The sequence below is a fragment of the Pelobates fuscus genome, chromosome 3 (assembly GCF_036172605.1).
Source record: "Pelobates fuscus isolate aPelFus1 chromosome 3, aPelFus1.pri, whole genome shotgun sequence".
Lineage (NCBI taxonomy): Eukaryota > Metazoa > Chordata > Amphibia > Anura > Pelobatidae > Pelobates > Pelobates fuscus.
Genome location: NC_086319.1, coordinates 217,507,219 through 217,530,351, shown reverse-complemented (window position 1 = coordinate 217,530,351; position 23,133 = coordinate 217,507,219). Strand labels below are relative to the sequence as shown.

General features: G+C 43.4%; 1 protein-coding gene across 1 annotated transcript in view; it reads right to left on the bottom strand.

Moving 5' to 3' along the window:
- Positions 1-23,133, bottom strand: part of LRRK2 (leucine rich repeat kinase 2) — a 245,907-nt gene that overhangs the window by 1,326 nt on the left and 221,448 nt on the right. The window contains exons 48-50 of the mRNA XM_063448081.1: positions 21,037-21,201; positions 20,638-20,843; positions 19,495-19,554 (exon numbers count right to left, since the gene is read on the bottom strand). Of these exons, the coding sequence (XP_063304151.1) occupies positions 19,495-19,554; positions 20,638-20,843; positions 21,037-21,201 (431 nt within the window). The remainder of the gene's footprint in view (positions 1-19,494; positions 19,555-20,637; positions 20,844-21,036; positions 21,202-23,133) is intronic.

The window sequence follows — 23,133 nt, the reverse complement described above, 5'->3', positions numbered from 1 at the left end:
AGCTATTCCCCTAATATGAAATATCACTAAATGTAAAAAAACTCCCTAACCCTAATTTGAACCATAACATTAACCCTAAATGTAACATGTCCTAAGCTTAGTGAATGCACTAACTATAATGAAAGTATAACACTAGCTTTACTTACCTTCCAGGGCCTTGCTGTGGAGGAGTAGCAGCAGTGCTAGCACGCATGTGCAGCACAGGATCCAGCTGATTTCTCTCACCGGAAGTGATGAGGGTAGGGGCAGAGACGTTTTAGCCGCGAGGCAAACAAGGTATTTGCCTTGGGCGGCATTTTCCAGGGGGCGGCAAAAAACGCCGCCCCCAAATGCCATGGGCAAATGTCTTGTTAGCCTTGCGGCTAACTGACATGCTGGGCTGGCGGGTGGGACGTCATATTCCGGCTCCCAGCCTCACTCTGCAGCGCGCAAGGGAGCTGAGCAGAGTGCTCAGGGGAAGTGCTCCCTCGCCAGCCACCCAGTAGCCCGCACGCCAGCGCCGCCTGCCCAGCAGCCAGGGAGAAAGAGAACCCCCCCCAGCATTCCCAAAGGTAAGGAGGCTGGGGGGGGTTAAATAAAAAAAAAAGAAAAAGCATTAATGTGAGTGTGTGTGTGTATGTCTGTTAGTGTGTGTGAGTGTGTTTGCCTGTGAGTGTGTGTGTCTGCTAGTGAGTGAGTGAGTGTGTGTGTGTCTGTTAGTGTGTTTGTCTGATTGTGTGTGTCCGTTAGTGTGATTGTGTTTGCCTGTGAGTATGTGTGTTTGCCTGTGAGTGTGTGTGTGTCTGCTAGTGTGTGTATACTAGTGAATTAGTTTTTGTGTGTGTCTGACTGTGTGTGTCTGTTAGTGTGTGTGTCTGACTGTGAGTGGGTCAGTGAGTGTGTGTGTGTCTGCTAGTGAGTGAGTGTGTGTCTGTTAGTGTGTGTCTGTTAGCGTGTGTGTTTCTGTTAGCTAGTGTATGCGTATCTGTCAGTGAATGTGTGTGTGAATTTAAAAGGCAGGGCGGGGGGAAGGGTTGGGTGGGGGTGTCACGGGGGGGAGCAGTGGGGGGCGCGCCTGAGTTTTGTCCTGCCTAAGGCAGCACAAAACCAGGATACAGCACTGGGTACGGGATTTTCACAGGTAGGGAAATTTGATGGGACACCAGGATAGACCTGTTTATGTATGTCCACATATTGAAGATGGTTTGACTGACTGCTGGCATGAGATTTTGAACATATTTTGGGGGGCGCAGGCAACCTCAGAGGGTTCACGTAAAATTGCCAGAACTGGACAGAGTGCAATGTTTAGAAGTAGTAATTCTTTAATGCAGGTTTCTATTTCCCCTCAAAATAAACATTTGTGGACAGCTCCTGAAGAAATGAAGTTGCCACGTCCCACCCCACACATCAAACAAGCAGGCAAATTACATAGCTAAAATGAACACTTCAAGCACTATACTCACTACAGCTTGCTTTTGATGCCAATAGTGTACTGGTACCCTACACCCCATTATAAGCATCAATTTGTTGCACCCACCTACATTACAGTTCAGTTAGAGTCAGAAGTTTCTACTTCTGAGAGAGAGAGACAGCCACTGGAGACAGTCTTAACCCTGCAATGTAAACATTGCAGTTTCTATAAAACGGCAATGCTTTACCTTGCAGGTTAATGGGGATAGGGACACTGCGACCAGACCACATCAATGAGATGAGGTGGTCTGGGTGCCTATTTTGTCCCTTTAAGTTCAGAGCCTTTAGTAATTTTACTAGCAACCAAATAAAAGTGTTAACCTATTATTAAAAACAAAAACAAACAAACAAAAAAAAATATTTTGCTTAACCCCTTAAGACCGCAGCCAAATGTACAAGTTGTGAACCAAAAAAAAATGTAAACAAACCACAGATTTTGACTATATGTCTGTTCAACAATAATTTACCTCTTTCATATTAAATGCACCCACACTTATTATATATCATTTTGTTCAGGGGAAACAGGGCTTTCATTTAACATCCAATATTTAGGTATGGAACATAACGTAATATGAATAAAATATAAAAAAATGAGAGAAAATATGATTTTTTTTAAATTTTCTTAGTTCTATGTGACATTTTAACTGTGAATGTCATAATACTGTTTGCTTTTACTGCAATAAAATACACATATTTGTATTCAGCGATGTCTCACGTGTGAAACAGTACCCCCTATGTACAGGTTTTATGGTGTTTTGGGAAGTTACAGGGTCAAATATAGCATGTTACACTTTTCAGTTTTTTCACATTGAAATTTGCCAGTTTGGTTATGTTGCCTTTGAGACTGTATGGTAGCCCAGGAATGAAAATTACCCCCATGATGGCATACCATTTGCAAAAGTAGACAACCCAAGGTATTGCAAATGGGGTATGTCCAGTCTTTTTTAGTAGCCACTTGGTCACAAACACTAGCCAAAGTTAACGTTAATATTTGTTTGTGTGTGAAAAATGCAAAAAACTAATTTGAAAGCCAATTTTGGCCAGTGTTTGTGACTAAGTGGCTACTAAAAAAGACTGAACATACCCCATTTGCAATACCTTGGGTTGTCTACTTTTGCAAATGGTATGCCATTATGGAGGTAATTCTTATTTCTGGGCTACTATACGGTCTCAAAGCCAACGTAACCAATCTGGCGAATTTCATTGTGAAAAAACTGAAACGCAAGCCTTATATTTGACTCTGTAACTTTTGAAAACACCATAAAACCTGTACATGAGGGGTACTGTTATACTCAGGAGACTTTGCTGAACACAAATATTTGTGTTTCAAAACAGTAAAAAGCATGACAGCAAAAATATCGTCAGTGTAAGTGCCGTTTGTGTGCGAAAAAGGCAATAAATTTCACTTTCCCTGACGATATCATTGTTGTAATAAATTTTACGGTTTTGAAACACAAATATTTGTATTCAGCGATGTCTCCCGAGTAAAACAGTACCCCCCATGTACAGGTTTTATAGTGTCTTGGAAAGTTATAGGGTTAAATATAGTGCTAGCAAATTAAATTCCCTATACTTTCGGCCTGGGTTGTTAGGCAGGTCCCGCTAATTGTAATTAATTAGGATACCTAATTATGTAAAATTATTACATAAATATATATGTAAAATTATTATATATACACGTGTGTGTATATATATATATGTATATATATGTATATAATTTTTTTACTATTATTTTTATTTATATATAGGTATACATATAGTGATGTATACGTATATACTTGGGTATATTATTTCGTTCTACGTGTATTTTGATATCTATATATCTATATATATATATATATAGATATATATATATATATATATTATCAAAATACAGTTAGAACGAAATTACACACATATATATTTTTAATTATTTATTTTTTTATTTTAATTTTTTTTACGTATTTACATATTTTTTTATTATAATATATATATATATATATATAATTATGTATATATTTAATCAATATCCTTCTACGTGTATTTTGATATTTATATATATATATAATTATATATATAAATATTAAAATACACTTAGTGTATGTGTAAATGTGTGCGTATATATATATATATATATATTATATATAGATCATATATATAATATATATATAAATGATGTAAGTGTATTTTATTTTTAACTCTAATTTATTTATTTTTTTACATTAAGGGGTTAATAGGGGAGGAGAGGGGCAGAGACAGTGTCAGCCAGTGATTTTACATCACTGGCTGACACACAGGATCAGTGATCACAGTGACAGGCTGTCACTGTGATCACCTCCTGCAGATCGCGGTAATTGGCCACAGGGGGAGTGCCTGGGTGGCCAGGCATGCCCCCCACCGCGATCTGCAGGGGGATCCTGCCTGCAGTTACTATGTGTCAGCCAATAGGTTGACACATAGTAACCTCTGATCGCAGTGACAGGCTGTCACTGCGATCAGATCACAGGGAGAGGCTGTCTCTGCATTCAGATCGCAGTGACAGCCTCTCACTGCGATCATACTCTGCAGATCGCGGTCACTGACCGCAGGGGGACTGCCTGGGGGGCCAGGCATGTCCCCCGACCGCGATCTGCTGCAGAGAATTCCGCCGGCTCCATGTGTCAGCCGATTTTAAAATCGGCTGACACATGGTAAATACCGATCGCAGTGACAGCCTGTCACTGCGATCGGAAGCTGCAGACCGCGGTCCCCAGGCACAGGGGGGCTGCCTGGGGGGCCAGGCATGCCCCCCGACCGCGATCTGCAGCGGCCATGTTCCGCCGGCCACGTGGGGCTGAAGACCGCCCAGGACGTACTATGCCGTCCTGCGGCGTTTAGAGCCACCAAAATAAGGACGGCATAGTACGTCCTGCGGTCTTAAGGGGTTAAGTTTTAGGTAGGTGTTAAAAAAAATGTGAATTGAATGGTTTATTTTTTTTAGCAGTTAACACAATGTAAAGAGAGAAACACACATACAAGGTGTGTCCGGAAAGTATCCAGCCATGTAATATAAAAAATATAGATATTTATTGAAGAAGATACAAGAAACATTGTATGTGGGACAATGATTCCTCAGTCCCCTTCAAAGAAAGCACCTTGGGACCTCACGCAGTTCTCTCAGCATCTCTTCCACTGTACAAAACACTCTGCAAAATGCTTTGTTGGAATCGCCATCAACTACCTTGTTATATTTTACCTAAATCTCATCGACTGTCTGAAATCTCTTCCCTTGCAAAGGTGATTTTAGTTATGGGAAAAACCAGAAGTCGCAGGGCGCCAAATTTTTCACAGATACTCTACCATCTTTTAAGCGTTTACGCAACACATTTATATCTGCTGCACTCATTGTGCCACACATTTAGTTGTGTTGCACTCATTGCATCATCTCCAAAGCCTTCTGAATCCTCCTAATAGTTTCAATGGAGGAATGCTTAAGCTTAACACAAAATTTGACGCAGATACTTGCTCTGCTCGCTCAGCCATTTTGAATGAGACGGCCACAAAGTACGCATGCTCACTCAATGGCACCTAGAGCCTCCACTAACTAGTACAGTAAAGTAATCATTGTTCACGCATGCTGTAACGGCTACCCCGGTATTGAGAGGGTATCTGCCGCTGGAGACGTCCTTTTCCCTGCAAGCTGCTGTGGAGAAGTAAAGCTGGTATAATCCCATCCACGATATCCAGAGAGAGTCAGGTTCAGCTGTAAACAGGAGCAGAGTAATCTTCCCAAATAATCCCCTTCCAAGAACGAGACGAGGCTACGTTTTGAAGGGTCAAGATCAACTGAGGACTGGAACACCCAGCCTGCTTTTTATTAGGAACAGATACATACAAGACACTCCCAGGGGGAGGATGAAAACAACCAATAATACATATGGTAACACCCCCACGTCTCCTCCCCTCAGATAACTACATAACATAATTAAAATGTCCACATTTTTACACAAGTTCTGGATGTACCCCAAAAACAGGGGGTACAGCTTTAAATCCGGTAGCGCTGGATAGCTCTCCTTCAGGGGAACAATATATCCAAAAATCATCCCATTCGGATGTATAGTTCGGGAGATACAGCGTTCCAAAGTTTTGACCGACCGCACAGACCAACTAGCCGAAATTAGTTCCATGAGTTTTGGCCTTGCGGTCGGTCTCCGTTCGTACGGTAAAAAGACCCGAAAACCTGGTCATCCATACGAATCTCGGTGGTCGCTGAAATCCCCATAGATGGTGAAGCATAACTACCGAATGGTGGGACGTTCGGTAGTTCCAGTACGAATTTACGGAGGTCTGGAGGACTCAGCGGTGTTCGCCTGTTTGTGTATCCGTTTTCAGTTCCATGCGGTTACAGGCAAACACCGCTGGTCGTGCACAAGATGGCCGCGAACACGTGTAAAAGTCCCGAAATGGCGGCCACCTATATTTTACACACGGAATTCGTACGGAATCATGCGAACAGGAGACAATGGAATGAATAGAGGTTTAAACTGTAATTCCCTTGCTTGCTTCACAGATATCATGGACTTGTAAGGATCCGTTACACTGCTCCCCTTTTGTGGAACACTCCGGCAGACCCGGATTGATCCTGTTCGGGTCAACTTGGGGCTGTCCGGTCTGCTGCTACGGTAAAAGTTCCGTTTGCCTGGATAATCCATCAGCGTTTCCATTGAAGCGGCCCGGGCGATACTGGATGCAGAAATTATATGGCTGTAGTGCTAAGCTCCATCTTAGTAAGCGTCCATTGTCTCCAGCTACTCGGTTCAGCCATACCAGGGGGTTATGATCGGTGATCAGGGTAAACTCCTGTCCATATAAGTAGGGTGTAAGTTTCTTTAGGGCCCAAACTAGGGCTAAACATTCTTTTTCCACTGCCGCGTAACTCACTTCTCTGGGCAATAGTTTTCTGCTGAGATACGCGACAGGGTGTTCTCCCCCATCTTCTCCGATCTGGCTCAGAACTGCCCCCAGTCCATACATGGATGCATCTGTATGGACGACAAATCTTTTGTTAGGAACGGGGGCAGATAGAACAGGTGCATTGATCAGAGCATTTTTCAAGGCTTGAAAGGCTGTCTCACAGGCCGGAGACCACAGGACTACCCTAGGCAAGTTCTTTTTCGTTAAATCGGTCAGGGGTTTAGCGATAGTGCTATAGTCCGGGACAAATTTTCTATAGTACCCTGCTGTCCCTAAGAATGCCAATACCTGCGTCTTGGTGTGGGGTGTGGGCCAGTTAGCTACCGCCTCAATCTTAGCGGGTTCCGGGCGTTGTTTCCCACATCCTACTCTGTGTCCCAGGTATTGGACTTCGGCCATGCCGAAGTTACATTTTTCTGGTTTCAGAGTCAGGCCTGCGGCCCGAATCTGATCCAGTACAGCCTCTACATGTCGCAAGTGTTCCCCCCATGTTTCACTATAGATCGCTATGTCATCCAGGTATGCGCAGGCAAATTCCTGGAAGCCATCAAGAATCCACCAAGCGCTGAAAGGTAGCTGGGGCGTTCTTCATCCCAAATGGCATGACCTTAAATTGGTACAGGCCAAATGGGGTGACGAACGCCGACTTGGGGATAGCCTCCTTGGCCAGGGGGATCTGCCAGTATCCCTTGCATAGATCAATGGTGGTCAGATACCTCCCCCTGGCAATGCGGTCTAATAGTTCGTCCACTCGGGGCATAGGGTACGCATCTGTCACTGTACGGTCATTGAGTCGCCTATAGTCTACACAAAATCTAGTAGCTCCGTCCTTTTTGGGTACTAGGACTACGGGTGAAGCCCAGGGGCTATCAGACGGCTCTATGACTCCTAACCTTAGCATCTCTTGTACTTCCTTTTTCATTTCTCCCCTGACTGCCTCAGGGATTCGATATGGGGTCTGTCTAAGGGGTACTTGTCCTGGGGTCTCGACATAGTGGGTCGCTAGCGTGGTGTACCCTGGTTCCTGAGCGAACGTTAATTGCTTTTCCATTATCAACTGTCTAAGTTGGCCCTTTTCGGCTGCGGTTAGCCGCTCCCCTAGTTGGATGGTGTCCAGTAGGCTAGGGGATTTTCTGGGTGCTAACAGGTCTGGGATAGGTAGGCTGTCGGGGTCCTCGGTAGCAGAAATGCATATAGCGGCAATATCCTCTGGCCGCTCTTGGTATTCTTTTAGTAAATTTACATGAAAGGTTTTCTGGATTCTCTCATCTGTATTGCTGGCAATCACATAAGTAGTGTCGCAGACCTGCGCTACTACTTTGTAAGGGCCCTGCCAGGATGTCTGGAGTTTATTTCCCTTTACCGGTCTAAGTACCAGCACTTTCTGACCCACCTGGAAGGTTCTCTGTCGGGCGCCGCTATCATACCAACGCTTCTGTCGACCCTGGGCCGCATGGAGATGGTCCCGTGCCATCCGGGCCAACTGCTCCATGCGGTCCCGCATCTCCAGAACATACGGTACAATAGGGATCCCTTCAGATTCCATCTCCCCTTCCCAATGCTCCCGGATGAGGTCGAGGGGACCTCGTACCCTTCTTCCGTAGAGCAGTTCGAACGGGGAGAACCCAGTGGATTCCTGCGGCACCTCCCGATATGCAAACAAGAGGTGCGGCAAGAATCGCTCCCAGTCTCTGTATTCCGCGGTAAAGGTCCTCAGCAACTGTTTCAAGGTACCATTAAAGCGTTCGCAGAGACCATTCGTCTGGGGGTGGTAGGGTGAGCTGAGGAGGTTTTGAATACCGCAGACCTTCCATAACTGTTGGGTCAGATCTGCGGTAAATTGAGTCCCCCTGTCAGATAGTATTTCTCGGGGAAAACCTACTCTAGTGAATATCCCTACTAAGGCACTGGCGACAGTGTCGGCCTGAATATTTGTCAGGGCGACGGCTTCCGGGTAGCGGGTAGCGTAGTCCACCACAGTAAGTATATATTTCTTACCGGATGGGCTAGGGTTAGGTAGGGGCCCCACCAGGTCGACTGCCACCCGGCTAAACGGTTCCTCGATTATGGGCATAGGTGACAGTCGAGCTTTAGGGTGATCCCCTCTCTTCCCTACCCTCTGGCATATGTCGCAGGTACTGCAGTAGCGCCGCACATCCTTGGAAATACCCGGCCAGAAGAAGGTCTGGGCTATCCGATAGGTTGTGCGGTTACCCCCCAAATGTCCTGCTAGGGGAATATCATGGCCAATTCGGAGAAGCTCCAACCGGTACTTTCTGGGTACCACTAGTTGGCGTTTCTGTGAAGGGGCACAGCCCTTCTTCCTACTCACGGTCAGTCGGTATAACCTGTCATGTTCCCATACAAAACGTTCATGCTCATCCCCCCCACTAGCGGCTATCTCCCGGTACGTCTGTAGGGTAGGGTCCTCTCTAGTCTCCCTCCCAAACACTTCTGGGGTGTCCCACGTTAATGGCTTCTCCCTTATGTGTGACCTACGTGTCTGTGTGTTGCTTACCTGGGTCTCCTGGCCTGTGGTGGCGTCATCGGTAAGCCTGCTCTGAGCTCGGGTGGTTACGGGGCAGGCTGCATCTGTGGTGGGCAAGTAGGCTGAAGTCAGAGGGCCAATATCGTTGCCCAAGACGACCTCAGCAGGTAGATTATCCATGATGCCCACCGTGGTCTTTCCTGACCCAACCCCCCAGTTCAAGTGTACCCGGGCCGTGGGTAAGCGAAAAACAGCCCCCCCTGCAACACGGACAGCAACGGTGTGTTTGGCCAAATGCTCTGGTTTTACCAAATGTCGCTGCACCAAAGTAATGGTAGCCCCTGTATCTCTCAATCCTTGGGCTATTTGTCCATTCACGCGTACCTCTTGCCTATGGTGCTGGCGATTATCTGGGGAGGCGGCTTGTATCGGATCTGCCTCATACAAAATGCCCAGGCATTCCTCGGGGCCCATTTCGGCCTCTATACAGTGGGCAGCAGAGGTACGTGTGTTGTTGTTCTCTGTGGAATTGCGCCTCCAATTATTATTAGCGGCTGGTCCTAGCGGGCAATACCTTGCGATATGTCCAGGGTTGTTGCACCGGTGACAGGTGATCCTATGCGAGTCTCGGGGGTAGTTGTTGTGTCCCTGAGGCCGAGCTGGCCCTGGTGGTATGGGAGCCCGGAACTCTGGTCGGGACGAGGCAGCCGGGGGCCGTTGCTCCACTTTGATAGCCGGCCTTGGGGTATTTTGGCTTACCCTCCTGCTTTCAGCATACTCGTCTGCCAGCTGAGCTGCCTCTTTCAAATTGCTAGGGCGTCTGTCCCTTACCCAATCCTGCAAGTCAGCAGATACACCTTGGAAGAAGTGTTCCAATAAAAACAGTTGTAATACTTCCTCTCCCGTGCTAGCGTTGCAGCCTTGCATCCAGTGTGATGCCACTCGCTGTAACCTATTAGCCCATTCCATGTGGGAGTCCACAGCTTTCTTTTTGGACTCCCGGAAGCGGCGACGGTATGTCTCTGGGGTTACAGCGTACCGGCGGAGTAGTGCCTCTTTTACTTTTTGGTACTGTGCAATCTCCTCTGTAGTCAGTGCTCGAAAAGCCTCATTTGCTTTTCCTGATAGCTTCCCAGCCAGAATAGTGACCCATTGCTCTGGTGGTACTTGGTGTAGGGAGCACTGCCTTTCAAAATCTGCCAAATAACCGTCAATTTCTTCTTCATTTTCCACAAAGGTTTTAAAAGCAGTAAATGGAATTTTCTTTACTGCAGCATTGGGTGTAGGAGTAGGAACTGTATGTGTAACAGGCTGGTTAGCCCTTACCAGTGCCGTGTCTTGCTCCTTCTTAGTTTGTATTTCTTCCCTTGTTTCTCGGATTAGTTGGTTTATTAGCTCCACGGACGTGGCTGGGTATAACGATAATCTCCGCCGTACAATTGCAGTGATCTCATCGTCTTCGCTGACGGGTGCCATGGGCTCAGTGACTTCCATGGACCTATCCATCTCATCTAGCTCCAGTAGGTCTGCTATCAGCTCTCTCCGTGGTCTGTTGCTGGCGCTCCTACCACGACTCTCCAATAGATCTTTCAATGTGGTCCTTTTTAGCTTGGCATACTGTGTCTCCATTCAGGGCTTGCTCCTTGGATGAAAGGACCATCCCACCGCTGCCAACCAATGTAACGGCTACCCCGGTATTGAGAGGGTATCTGCCGCTGGAGACGTCCTTTTCCCTGCAAGCTGCTGTGGAGAAGTAAAGCTGGTATAATCCCATCCACGATATCCAGAGAGAGTCAGGTTCAGCTGTAAACAGGAGCAGAGTAATCTTCCCAAATAATCCCCTTCCAAGAACGAGACGAGGCTACGTTTTGAAGGGTCAAGATCAACTGAGGACTGGAACACCCAGCCTGCTTTTTATTAGGAACAGATACATACAAGACACTCCCAGGGGGAGGATGAAAACAACCAATAATACATATGGTAACACCCCCACGTCTCCTCCCCTCAGATAACTACATAACATAATTAAAATGTCCACATTTTTACACAAGTTCTGGATGTACCCCAAAAACAGGGGGTACAGCTTTAAATCCGGTAGCGCTGGATAGCTCTCCTTCAGGGGAACAATATATCCAAAAATCATCCCATTCGGATGTATAGTTCGGGAGATACAGCGTTCCAAAGTTTTGACCGACCGCACAGACCAACTAGCCGAAATTAGTTCCATGAGTTTTGGCCTTGCGGTCGGTCTCCGTTCGTACGGTAAAAAGACCCGAAAACCTGGTCATCCATACGAATCTCGGTGGTCGCTGAAATCCCCATAGATGGTGAAGCATAACTACCGAATGGTGGGACGTTCGGTAGTTCCAGTACGAATTTACGGAGGTCTGGAGGACTCAGCGGTGTTCGCCTGTTTGTGTATCCGTTTTCAGTTCCATGCGGTTACAGGCAAACACCGCTGGTCGTGCACAAGATGGCCGCGAACACGTGTAAAAGTCCCGAAATGGCGGCCACCTATATTTTACACACGGAATTCGTACGGAATCATGCGAACAGGAGACAATGGAATGAATAGAGGTTTAAACTGTAATTCCCTTGCTTGCTTCACAGATATCATGGACTTGTAAGGATCCGTTACACATGCACATTCCAATCCACTCTTCTTGGCAGCCAGGTTTCATTGATATCATGCAAACCACGCTAGTTATTTTAACAACTACTGGACTTTTTCTGGACATACACATATGCCTCCCTGGGGACCAGTGATATCTGGCTGCTGGCCGAGTTTGAGACTGGTCCAGGCTCTCTCAGTCTGTTCTCGCTATTCTTGTGCTTACTAGATATTTTAGAAGTTTCAGAAAGATTTAAAAATGTGGTAAAGTTTAAAAAAAAAAAAAAAATAGAAATGTTAATAGTTTAGTTTATATTTAGTGTGACTACCCTTTGCCTTCACAACAGTATAAATGATTTCAGGTACTCTTGCCAGTGGTGGACCTACCTCCAGTATGGCTGCCCTAGGGCCTGCAAGTTAGAGGTGCTCATTGGGTGTCTTTCACACTGAATCCACAAAATAAAAAGACTGATCGCCAGGGGGGGGAATGCAGCAATCGGTAAGTACATGGGAGAGGGGGAGGGAGGGTAGAGGGTTAATTAAAAAAAAAAAAAAAAAATTTAATTGAGTGCACTCCGTACAGGCAGAGCATCGGAAGCCTACCTGATGGCTTCCAATGCTCTGTCTCACTTCAGGGCTGCATGTGGAGCAACCCGAAAGTGATCGCTCAGGAAGGAGCGATAACCCGGTAATCTCCAGTGGCCCCCGGCAGTGGGGGGGGGGGGTATTACAGCAATGCCTCAAAATTGAGGCATCACTGAAATACCATTAGAGCTGCTCTAATTACCCCAGGATGTATCAGGTACGTCCGCGGCCCGTAAGGACCGTTTTTTGTCGGATGCTCCTGATACGTCAGCGGTCGGGAAGGGGTTAAATCAAGGAATACCAAATGTTAAGCATCGATTACGTGAGTGAGCTTGAGACCTACGTTGTTAACATTAAGTTCTCTCACTAACTCTTCGAACATGGCCACAGAGCCCAACCAAAAAATCTAAATATCGTCGATATATCTGTACCAGCTGTGTATATATGTCTTGTAGTGGTCTTTGATGGATTCTTTCAGCATTGTTTCCTCCCACCAGCCCAGGTAGAGATTGGCATAGCTCGGGGCACAAGCTGTCCCTATAGCTGTTCCCCTGAGCTGTAGGTAATGTTGACTATTAAAAACAAAGAAATGTGTTAAGACATATTAATTAATAATTTAATGATAAATTCTCTTTGGGCTGTGGTGAATATAGAGGATGTATTCAGAAAGTATTTATTTGGTTGCAGCAAGCCCTTTGTAGAGATGGATATTGTTATATAATGTGACGACATCTAGGCTTCCTAATAGGCAGTAAGGTGGTACTTCTAGATTTTCTAACAAAATTAGTGTCTGTTTAGTACCTTATAAGTGGTATTTGAGACCAATAAACGGATGTAATCGTTTTTCCCAAAACGGACTCCTTCTCTCAGTAATAGATCCATTCCCAGAGACTATTGGTCTTCCTGGGGGGTTCTTAGTGTTTTTGTGAATCTTGGGAAGGCAGTAGAAGGTGGCAATTCTTGGGGTTAGATGAGGTAGTATAAATTTATATTCTTCCCTGGTTAAAAATGCCATCCTCTATTGCTAGTTCCAAGATAGGTTTCAATTCTATAAGGAACTGGGTTGTAGGTCTTTCGGTAGTGGGCTATATGCCTCTGGGTCACTCAAATGTACCATACACATCTCAATGTACTTCTCTCTGTCCAAAAGGACTATGTTTCCCCCTTTGTCAGAAGATTTTATAATGAGATTTGGTTCTCTAATTCCATCAGAACTTTCCGTTCAGATGAAGTTAAGTTATCTTGCTCAATGATTGGGGTCTCTAGGGATTCAATCTCACCTGTGATCATTTTAATAAAAAGGTCCACACTTGATACTTCTTTCAGATTTGGAGTGAACCAGCTTTTTGGCTTTAGGTTGGTGAGTGGTGGTTCTATGTCCTATTCGTTCAGTAGGGACAATAGTGTTTGGTAATGTTTGTAATCTGCATAGGAGAAGCCAGTCTCTTTTGCTAGTTTTTGCCTTTTCCTTTTGTGTACCACATTGAAAGCCAGTTTGCGACCAAAGAGATTGAGATCTTTGATCCAATCAAATGTGTTAGTGTTAGGGGTAGGTACAAAGGATAGACCCTTATTTAAGAGTGAAATGTGATGTTGTTAAAGGGTGAAGTTGGACAGGTTAACAATCTGGTTTTGATTGTTACTTATTTGGTCTGGTTTGTTCTTCTGTCTGTTTTGTACCCCATCTCCTTTTGTCTCTTATTTTGCCTCTTTGTGGGAGAGGCCAATCCTCCTCTAAAAAAGGAAGCTCAATGGTTCTGTCAGTTGTATTGTTGGTTTCAGTGGTGGCTATTACTGGAGTGTCTGGGAAGGTTACATTTCTAGTTGTAAGGATGCTTCTTCCCCTTTGTAGGTTTGGGTGGTCTTCATTTCGGTAATTTCTAGTAGGTATTGGAGTCAGAGTCCATCCAGTCAGTGTTCCCAGATGTGGAACTACTTCTACTATTGGTTTGTGTCCTGTATTTTCTTTTTGAACGGAACAGATTACCTTCTTTGAAGTCCCTTTAGTCTCTTAGAAACTTGTCGTGTGTTTTTTCGTTTATATGTTTTTTTGAAATTCTCAAGATTTTTTTGTAGCTTATTTTCCAGAAGGGGGTATTCAATTTTATCCTTAAACTCCTTTATATTGGATAGTTCTTTTTCTAAATTTTGGTTAACAGTCTATAAGTTTCCTGATTCAATTCTGACTAAAAACTGCATTAGCCTAGAAGAGCAGTCCAGTAGGATATTGTCCCATTCCTGGATTTGCTCATCTGTAGTTGCCTTATCTGGAAGTGGAATTTCTGGTCTTAAACCTTGTGGTACCAGTTTTTGGTATAAGTATTGTTTAAGACTAACTAACTCCCAGTGACCCTTAATTTGTTGTTGGTGAGGTTTTGAATTTGGAAAAATATATAACCCCAATATATAAACTCCAGTGTCGAACCATGTCAGACATCACCATGATGGAAATCCGATACACCTGACATTTCAGGCATTAGAAAAATTGACCATCAACACTGCCTGAACACTGGGCAATTTTTTTTCAATAACATTTATAAGCACCACTTTATTTGCCTTAATACTCGGCAATTGTAATAGTTTTTTCAATAACATTTATTTATTTTACATATCATATTCTCCTAGTCTGGATTAATCAAGAGTTCCTCTGTATTTGATACCAATCCCAGCCCCCTTATTTGGTACACTACTTCTCTTCCAGGGTTACAAACAAGCCTGCAATGCCCCAACAGCAGAGACAGGCACAACAGCAATAATTGTATAATAGGCATGTGGCATTGTGAGATCATAGCACTAATTTTATATTTTAATACAGTGAGTAGGTTCAACTAAATGAAAATAAAAATACTTGCAAGACTTTCTAGACATATAGGTTGCTAGCATAAAAATAATATTTCAATAAACTACAATCTTTAGGTTTGGATTCCAATATTGTTAAATGGGTAAGGCAGTGGCTGAGGGACAGGCAACAGAGGGTTGTAGTCAATGGAGTATATTCGAAGCATGGGCTTGTCACCAGTGGGGTACTTCAGGGATCTGTACTTGGACCCATTCTCTTTAATATTTTTATTTGTGATATTGCAGAAGGTCTTGATGGAAAGGTATGTCTTTTTGCTGATTATACTACGATATGTAACAGGTTTGATGTTCCAGGAGTGATAAGCCAAATGGCAAATGATTTAGGTAAACTAGAAAAATGATCAGAGTTGTGGCAACTGACATTTAATGTAGATAAGTGCAAGATAATGCATCTTGGACGTAAAAACCCAAAGGCAGAATACAGAATAATTTATAGACTCCTAACCTCAACATCTGAGGAAAGGGATTTAGGGGTGATTATTTCTGATAACTTAAAGGTAGGCAGACAATGTAATAGAGCAGCAGGAAATGCTAGCAGAATGCTTGGTTGTATTGGGAGAGGTATTAGCAGTAGAAAGAGGGAAGTGCTCATGCCATTGTACAGAACATTGGTGAGACCTCACTTGGAGTATTGTACGCAGTACTGGAGATCATATCTCCAGAAGGATATTGATACTTTAGAGAGAGTTCAGAGAAGGGATAAACTGGTTCATGGATTGCAGGATAAAACTTACAAAGAAAGTTTAGCAGATTGCGTTTGGCTGTCCATAACATTTCTTGTTGCAACAGTATTTCTATGTTTTGTTACTTGGGAGCAGTGAATTACCTAAGCATTCGTATGTTTTTTCGGTAGGAATGCAATGGATAATAGGTTCAATAGCTCCGTTCGACATACGAACAAACTACCGAACAACCAGACCACCCCGAAGAGAAGCGTGGCTCTAATTTACCTCCCCATTGTTCTTCACACCAGCCTGATTGAAAAGCATACGAATGTACAGTATATTCCCTGGGTGAGCGCCGTTCGACATGCGAACATACCTCCACCCGTTCGTGAGGAAACACACGAACGGTCCGGCGTTCAGTAAAAAGATTCCCACGAACAAGGGAATTCATATGGATCCAGGCAAAGCCCATTATGTCGATTATTTTTGTTTCTTTTACCTTGCGAACAGAGACCGACCGCAATGCCAGAATACATGGAACTGCTTTCGGCTATTTCCTCATGTGTGGTCGGTAAAACAAACACTTCCAGGAAATTCACGGACCCCTGATCTGATCTGGGTGATTTTTGAGTATGTTGCTCACCCAGATAAGGGCTATCAGGGGATGTATAATTTGGGGGTTTATCTCATGTCTTTGGGTACATCTGAAAAACAGGGATACGTGTGTTGAAACTGTTCTGTTAATTGTGTTATTTCTCAGGATGAGAGGAGGGGATGTGTGGGCTGTGACCAGTATGTGATTGGTAAATATATGATCTTCTGTGGGTGTCTACCTTGCATGGGAGAGTTGCATAAAAGCAGGGCATTTGGTATTAAACATGAGTTCTGCTCCTGATACTGTGTGTCGTCCAGTTATTGGGAAAGGTGATGGGATATTCGTGGATTGTTTTATTCATTGCTTATGCTGAGCTTCCTGAGCTTCCTGAGCAATTCTTGGATTACAAGCGGAGAAAGTCTATGTGGAACTAACACTCAGCTACAGAAAGGTTAAAGGAACTTAACATGAATAGCTTGTAGGAAAGACAAAACAGGGGGGATATATTAGAAACATTTAAATACATAAAGGGAATCAACACAGTAAAGGAGGAGACTATAATTAAATGAAGAAAAACTACCACAACAAGAGGACACAGTCTTAAATTAGAGGGACAAAGGTTTATCAGGAAGTATTACTTTACTGAGAGGGTAGTGGATGCATGTAATAGCCTTCATGCTCAAGTGGTAGAGGTTAACACAGTAAAGGAGTTCAAGCATGCGTGGGATAGGCATAAGGCTATCCTAACTATAAGATAAGGCCAGGGACTAATGAAAGTATTTAGAAAATTTGGCAGACTAGATGGGCTGAATGGTTCTTATCTGCCGTCACACTCTATGTTTCTATATATGAAACAGGTTAAACTGGCATGTTCGAGAATTAGGTACACTCAGGGGTCAAGTCCTGGGGAATAAAGTGTGGGAACTCACCCCCCCCCAAAAACCCCCCCCACTCTTATGCATATATAAACGCGTGTACACATACACTCACACACTCATACACACTCACTCACTGACACGCATACTCACAGACACACACAAATTATTTATATATTTTTTAAAAATTTTAAAAATGTCCACCTAACCTCCCTACCTGGAGAGCTGGCGTGGACCTGTCCCTGGAGTCCAGTGGGGCTTCAGTGTGGCGGGCGCCTGTGTCGCTGTCAGACGTGACGAGGGATCTGTGTCCCCTCTGCTCCCTCTCGCCGCGCAGGCCATCTACTGTTGCAGGGAGCCGGAATATGATGTCCTATTCCGGCTCCCAGAATCAGCAAATGGCATGTGAGGGAGCAGAGTTGACAGAGCTCCCTCACTGCATCTAACAGCGAGACAGGCGCCCAACAGGGTGGGGGGGGACCATCACGTGGCCATCAATTTATTTATTTTACATATCATATTCTCCTAGTCTGGATTAACCAAGAGTTCCTCTGTATTTGATACCAATCCCAGCCCCCATGACAGGGGGAAAACAGGGGACATGTGGGGGCGGCATTTTTGGCCGCCCCCCGAGTGCCTGCAGGACCACAAATGGGAACGGCGTTCCTGCTCTAAAAAAAGTCCCCTGCAGGACTCGAGCCCTGGGTACACTCCAAGATTATAGACAGGTAGGTATATGCAGACATTGAGATCGCTTACTAATCGTAAATGCTTTAGACACAAGCTAGTATATCATGAGAATCATTGTTGTGTAACATGAAGTACTAACAAGCCTGTTAGAGATTAGAACTGGCATGGTATGCACACAATGAAAATACCTAAAATATAATCTAGAAAACATGCAATAAGACTTAACATAACATAGGCTGGTTACATTTAAGATTAAAGTTCTACTGGGCTAACACCAAGGCTGAAGGCCTATAAGCCACAGAAGTCCCCCTCTATCCAATCCCCAGTGGGGGACCAAGTCCCTTTTTGTTTAGTGGGCTGAGCTTGATTCCAGGGCCCAGTAACAGGCTCCTGCAGCCCTAACTAGGCAAGAGCTTCTCGAGGGTGTGAGCGTTGGGTGTAATGCTGCTCCATGATGAGCTGTGGCCCAGATAGCAGTCTCCACACAGCCGAATCATGTCGCGGATATTGGCGCCGCTGGAGAGGCTCCCGCCTCTTTCTCCTCACCATCCGCACTGTGGCATGGTCTCACCCAGCTGGTCGTGGCAGGGCTGTGCTTCGCTGTGGGCCAGTCTGGGGTGATGTCGTATTGTTAGCATTTGCTTATTGATGACTAGGCCACATTACTATATTGTAATAACTATATAACTATATTGGAAGTTTGCCACCATCTCATGGTTATAAATGTGTTGATGCATGTACCAGGTTTCAGTGATTTTCTCTGGAGTTTGACCACCGTAAGCCAGGAGCTCCTCTGGGTTTGAGGGCATCAGGCCGGATTCAGCTCCAGTAGGACCCCACACCTGGAGGAAGGTTGAGTAGCCTCCATTGCAGGCTGGATTTCCAGGGCAGCAGGGGTGGTAAGCTGGAGTGAACAGCTTTTTAAGTGGAGCTAAAAGGCCTGACAGACCACCTCCCTCCAGGACAGTTCCTCCAGAACAGCTTGGGCTTGTTGAGGTTGTAGCGCATCCACCATCTTAGGTGACCATGCGGTCTCCGACTCTGGGCTGTCGTGTTGACCCTGTGGAGGTGCAGGTGCACCCAGTGGGGATCGGGATATCCCCCGCTGGTCCAAGGAGGGTGGGGTGCGACAAGGCTGTACAGACTTTTGTGCCAGGCTTAAGCCCGGAGATTGGCTGCCTCCCCGTCCTTCAGTAGGCCGCCGGATGAGGTACAGTATGCTTCGATCGGGGCATCCACATTCAGACTTCATGTGTAGCAGTGTATAGTAAGGGTGATCCCCAAGTGGCCCAGGGTTGTGTCTAGTTGGATTAACAGAGGTATTTTCCCAATTTTAGATCAAGTTGGCAGAATACATGTCTGGCCATCGTGGTTGTCAGGCCCTGCCCCCAATTACATTTTTTTTATACCTTCCTGTTAATAATTGTTTTATAAATTAGTGTTTGTTTTGTGAGTAACAAATATTTGAAAGTTGTGAGATAATTTGTGCTCTTCATTGGGATGCTATAAACAAATTTTTTTAAAGAAACAAACATATCCAATGTTTTATGAATTGCTGGAAATTAAATTTCACATTTTAGACCAAAATAGCTGGGGGAAAAAACAGCCAACTTATGCAAAGTGTTTTTTCAATTTTACTTTTTTGCCTTAAATTTGAAATTTACTTTGACTTCTCTACAAGTTACAGCTTAGTCTTAAACTGTGGCCTACATAATGCATTCAAACAACAAAATATAGAGATTTACCTTTTCGAGGTGAGCAGCGATATCCCAAAACAAGCACTATGTTTTTTAGGCTTCCTTTGTCTAAAAGAGAACAGTCATGAATGTGTTGAAATTAAGATGCTTTTTTTTTTCTTTTAAACAATATAATTAAAATATATAAATATTTAGAAATTATATAAAAATCTGAATTACACCATGCTTAAAGCAGCACTTCCCTTTTCAGCATTACCAGTGGAAGTCAATAACACAGCAAAGATAAGTAAAACATTTCCTTACCTCTGCTCTACTCAGAGAAATGCCAAATATATGCATGCACACTCTGCATGCCGTACATGTGCATATGTTGTGTGTTCAGCATTCCAAGTGTTAACGCATTTGCATAGTTAGCCAGGCCACGGGAAGGCATATGAATGACAATAAAATTAACTAGAAAGAATTTTCCAATAATTGTAGTACTGTACAATCTGTTATTCACTTTTAGTTCGCAATTAGATGCTAGATTGATACTTAAATAGTATAAAATTAAAATAATATCTATATCTCTATATCTATTTTACAAAAAGGGTATTTTGGGAAAGTGTAATGGAAAAGTGCATTTCAGGTATTTGCTACAGAAATAATTTGCTTTCTTCCCACAAATTGAGGATTACTGAGATAGCTCAGTGAGCTAATGCTTTAATCTGTTCCACTCGTGATCGCAGATTCAAATCCTGACAGGGTCAACTCAGCCCTTCATCCTTCCGAGGTAGATAAAGAGTACCAATAAATTGGGTAATTGTAACATCCCCTGGATGTGGGGCAAAAAAGTAACATCCCCAGAATGTACATGAAAATCAGCTGAAGTGGTAGAGGTTAAGACAGTGAAGGAGTTTAACCCCTTAAGGACACATGACATGTGTGACATGTCATGATTCCCTTTTATTCCAGAAGTTTGGCCCTTAAGGGGTCCTTTTGGTCCTTATCCCAGGCTATCCTAGCTATGAGATAAGGCCAGGGACTAATGAAAGTATTTAGAAAATTTGGCAGACTAGATGGGCCGAATGGTTCTTATCTGTCGTCATATTCTATGTTTCATGTTAACACACATATTACAGGCACCACATACAACAAAAAACAAAAATATGATTGAGTAAACAAGTAACAATGTGACCTAAATAAATGTACCTATTTGTGCTGGTCCCATACATCGGATAGAGTCACAGAAACTATGTATGATATGGATTGGTCGTCGAGTTGATAAATCAATTAGCAGAATTTGACCTCCCCCTGTCCCAACCCAAAGAGCAGTATTTTTCTGCAAAAATAAAGCTTTCACTCGTGAAGTGTAGACATGTTCTTGGTATAGTTTCCTGCGCTTCTTAATATCTTCTCTAAAATTAGTTAAAAAGGAAAATAGAATGAGAGAAAGGTTTTAAAACATATGAACAATTAAACGCATTCACACTGACATGCAAATAGTTTTAAACTATTAGCAGTATATTAATAATACAGTAATTTCAGCAGTAGTAGTATAATAATTAACAACTTTTGTCACATTATCTTGACCAATACATAATCTCTTACTTTAGATAGTGGGCACAGTCAAGTATTTCACATATCTTTTCTGTCTTCTTATCCCAAATTTCCACAAAGGGGCTATATTTCTTTGCAGCATATATGTATTTATCAACTGCAATGCATGTTATATTTTGGTCACTTCCCAAACTAACAGAGGATCCATGTGAATATCTGCATTTATAAAACACAAACAAAAAAGGAAACAACTGGTGTTAAAAAAAAAGGAAATATCAGAACAGTTTTCTGTAGACATGCAATGTATATAGAGATTTAAAATAATTCTGAGATGTCTTGCAGATGCAGTCCCTGTGGGAAAATATCAGTGCCCTATTTTATTTTTGAAGGGGGTTGTTTGTAACTATTCGATATATTCGACAGTCTACATGTACATAATCCTTAGCAACATAAAACCCTGATAATGTGTCTATGGGCAAACCTGTAGGGGGTAACCCTCACTAGTGTGCTATAAACAAAAAAAAGACCACAGGAGCACTAGACCCCAATGGTCAATGGTTAGGTTGCCACTACTAACTGTATTAAAAATGACTTTTATTAGACACTTAAAATAACTGTCAAAAAATCCATAACCAAAAAAAAAAAAAAGAAAAAATAATGAAAACTCGTGACAGGCTTTTAAAGACCTACAGGGTCAGCGCAAATAGCTGAAAAATAACCACCGTAGTGGTGGAAGAAATATCCCTGGTCTAGCGAGCAGCAGCTCATAGGAAGGAAATAAACAGACACACAACTAGAATCCTAGCAATGAACAAGACCATGTATCCAGCTGTCTAAGCATAATCCTTGTGGAGGCAACTAAGTTGCTACCCTCATAATGATACACGTAACCATGAAGTCGGATGAACTATAACTACAATAGATTCAGTCTCATTATAGGATTAGAAGCTGGCCGGCTAACATAGCACTGTTGGTGTAAGCTAAGGGTAGGACTCTGAATCCAAGGTAAGGGTTAGGTCACTTTGGAGGGGTTCGGGATAGCAGTCTCTAAGGCTCTTATTGTCATCACAGACCATCGGGCCCGTGCTGCTTAGCGCTCCACGCTTCACCATGGATTCGGAGTCCTACCCTTAGCTTGTTCATTGCTAGGATTCTTTCATTGCCAGCATTATGTTTTTCCCCAATTTGAGTTACCGTAGCTCTGCCATGTGATCAGACCACACTTCACTTTCCACATGCATCAATGAGCCTTGGGCACCCATGACCGTGATGCTGGTTCACCGGTTGTCCTTCCATGCACCACTTTTGGTAGGTACTAACCACTGTATACCAAGACACCCCACAAGACTTAACTTTTTGGAGATGCCCTGACCCAGTCGTCCAGCTATCACTATTTGGCCCTTGTCAATGTCACTCAGATCTTTTCTCTTGCCCATTTTTCCTGCTTCCAGAAATGACTATTCACTTGCTGCCCAATATATCCCACCCGTTGACACGTGCTATTGTAACAACATAAGCAATTTTATTTACTCAACCTATTACTGGTTTTAATATTGTGGTTTATTTGCATATTGGTTTCCTACTTATGGTGGTTGCTGCTGTTGCCAGCACCCCTTCCTAAACCAACTGTGAAAATCAATTAGCATTTTGTTAATTTGTTAAAAATAAACACTAAAATAATGCTGTAGTGAGAATGCCTTAAAAATGTAAATGTTAACACCTGCATAAAATATTTGCACACTAGTATGTCATAAATTTTTTTTTTTAAATATGAATTAGAAATATGTATACTAAACCTTTGACATGGAATCTAAATACAAAAATATAAACTCAGTGCAGCTAAAAATCACCCAAGTGAAAACTGTAAACCTACCTGCTAATTTCCCCTAATGTTGCTAAATGACTAAACAAATACAAACTTACATACATTCTTTTGGTTTGTATATTTGTTTAAAACGGTTTGATTGCTGGTTTAAAAACATAATTGTCAAGTGATGCTTGTCCCATTAAACCCCTTATACCTGCAAAACTATAAATTTTTTCTATTGTCTAGCTTTCCATTTTTAAATATCCTACCGACCACTAGTTACTTCTCGGTACTCTCTACTCCCTTACTTTACCCCGCCTCTCAGTAACTCAAAAACACCC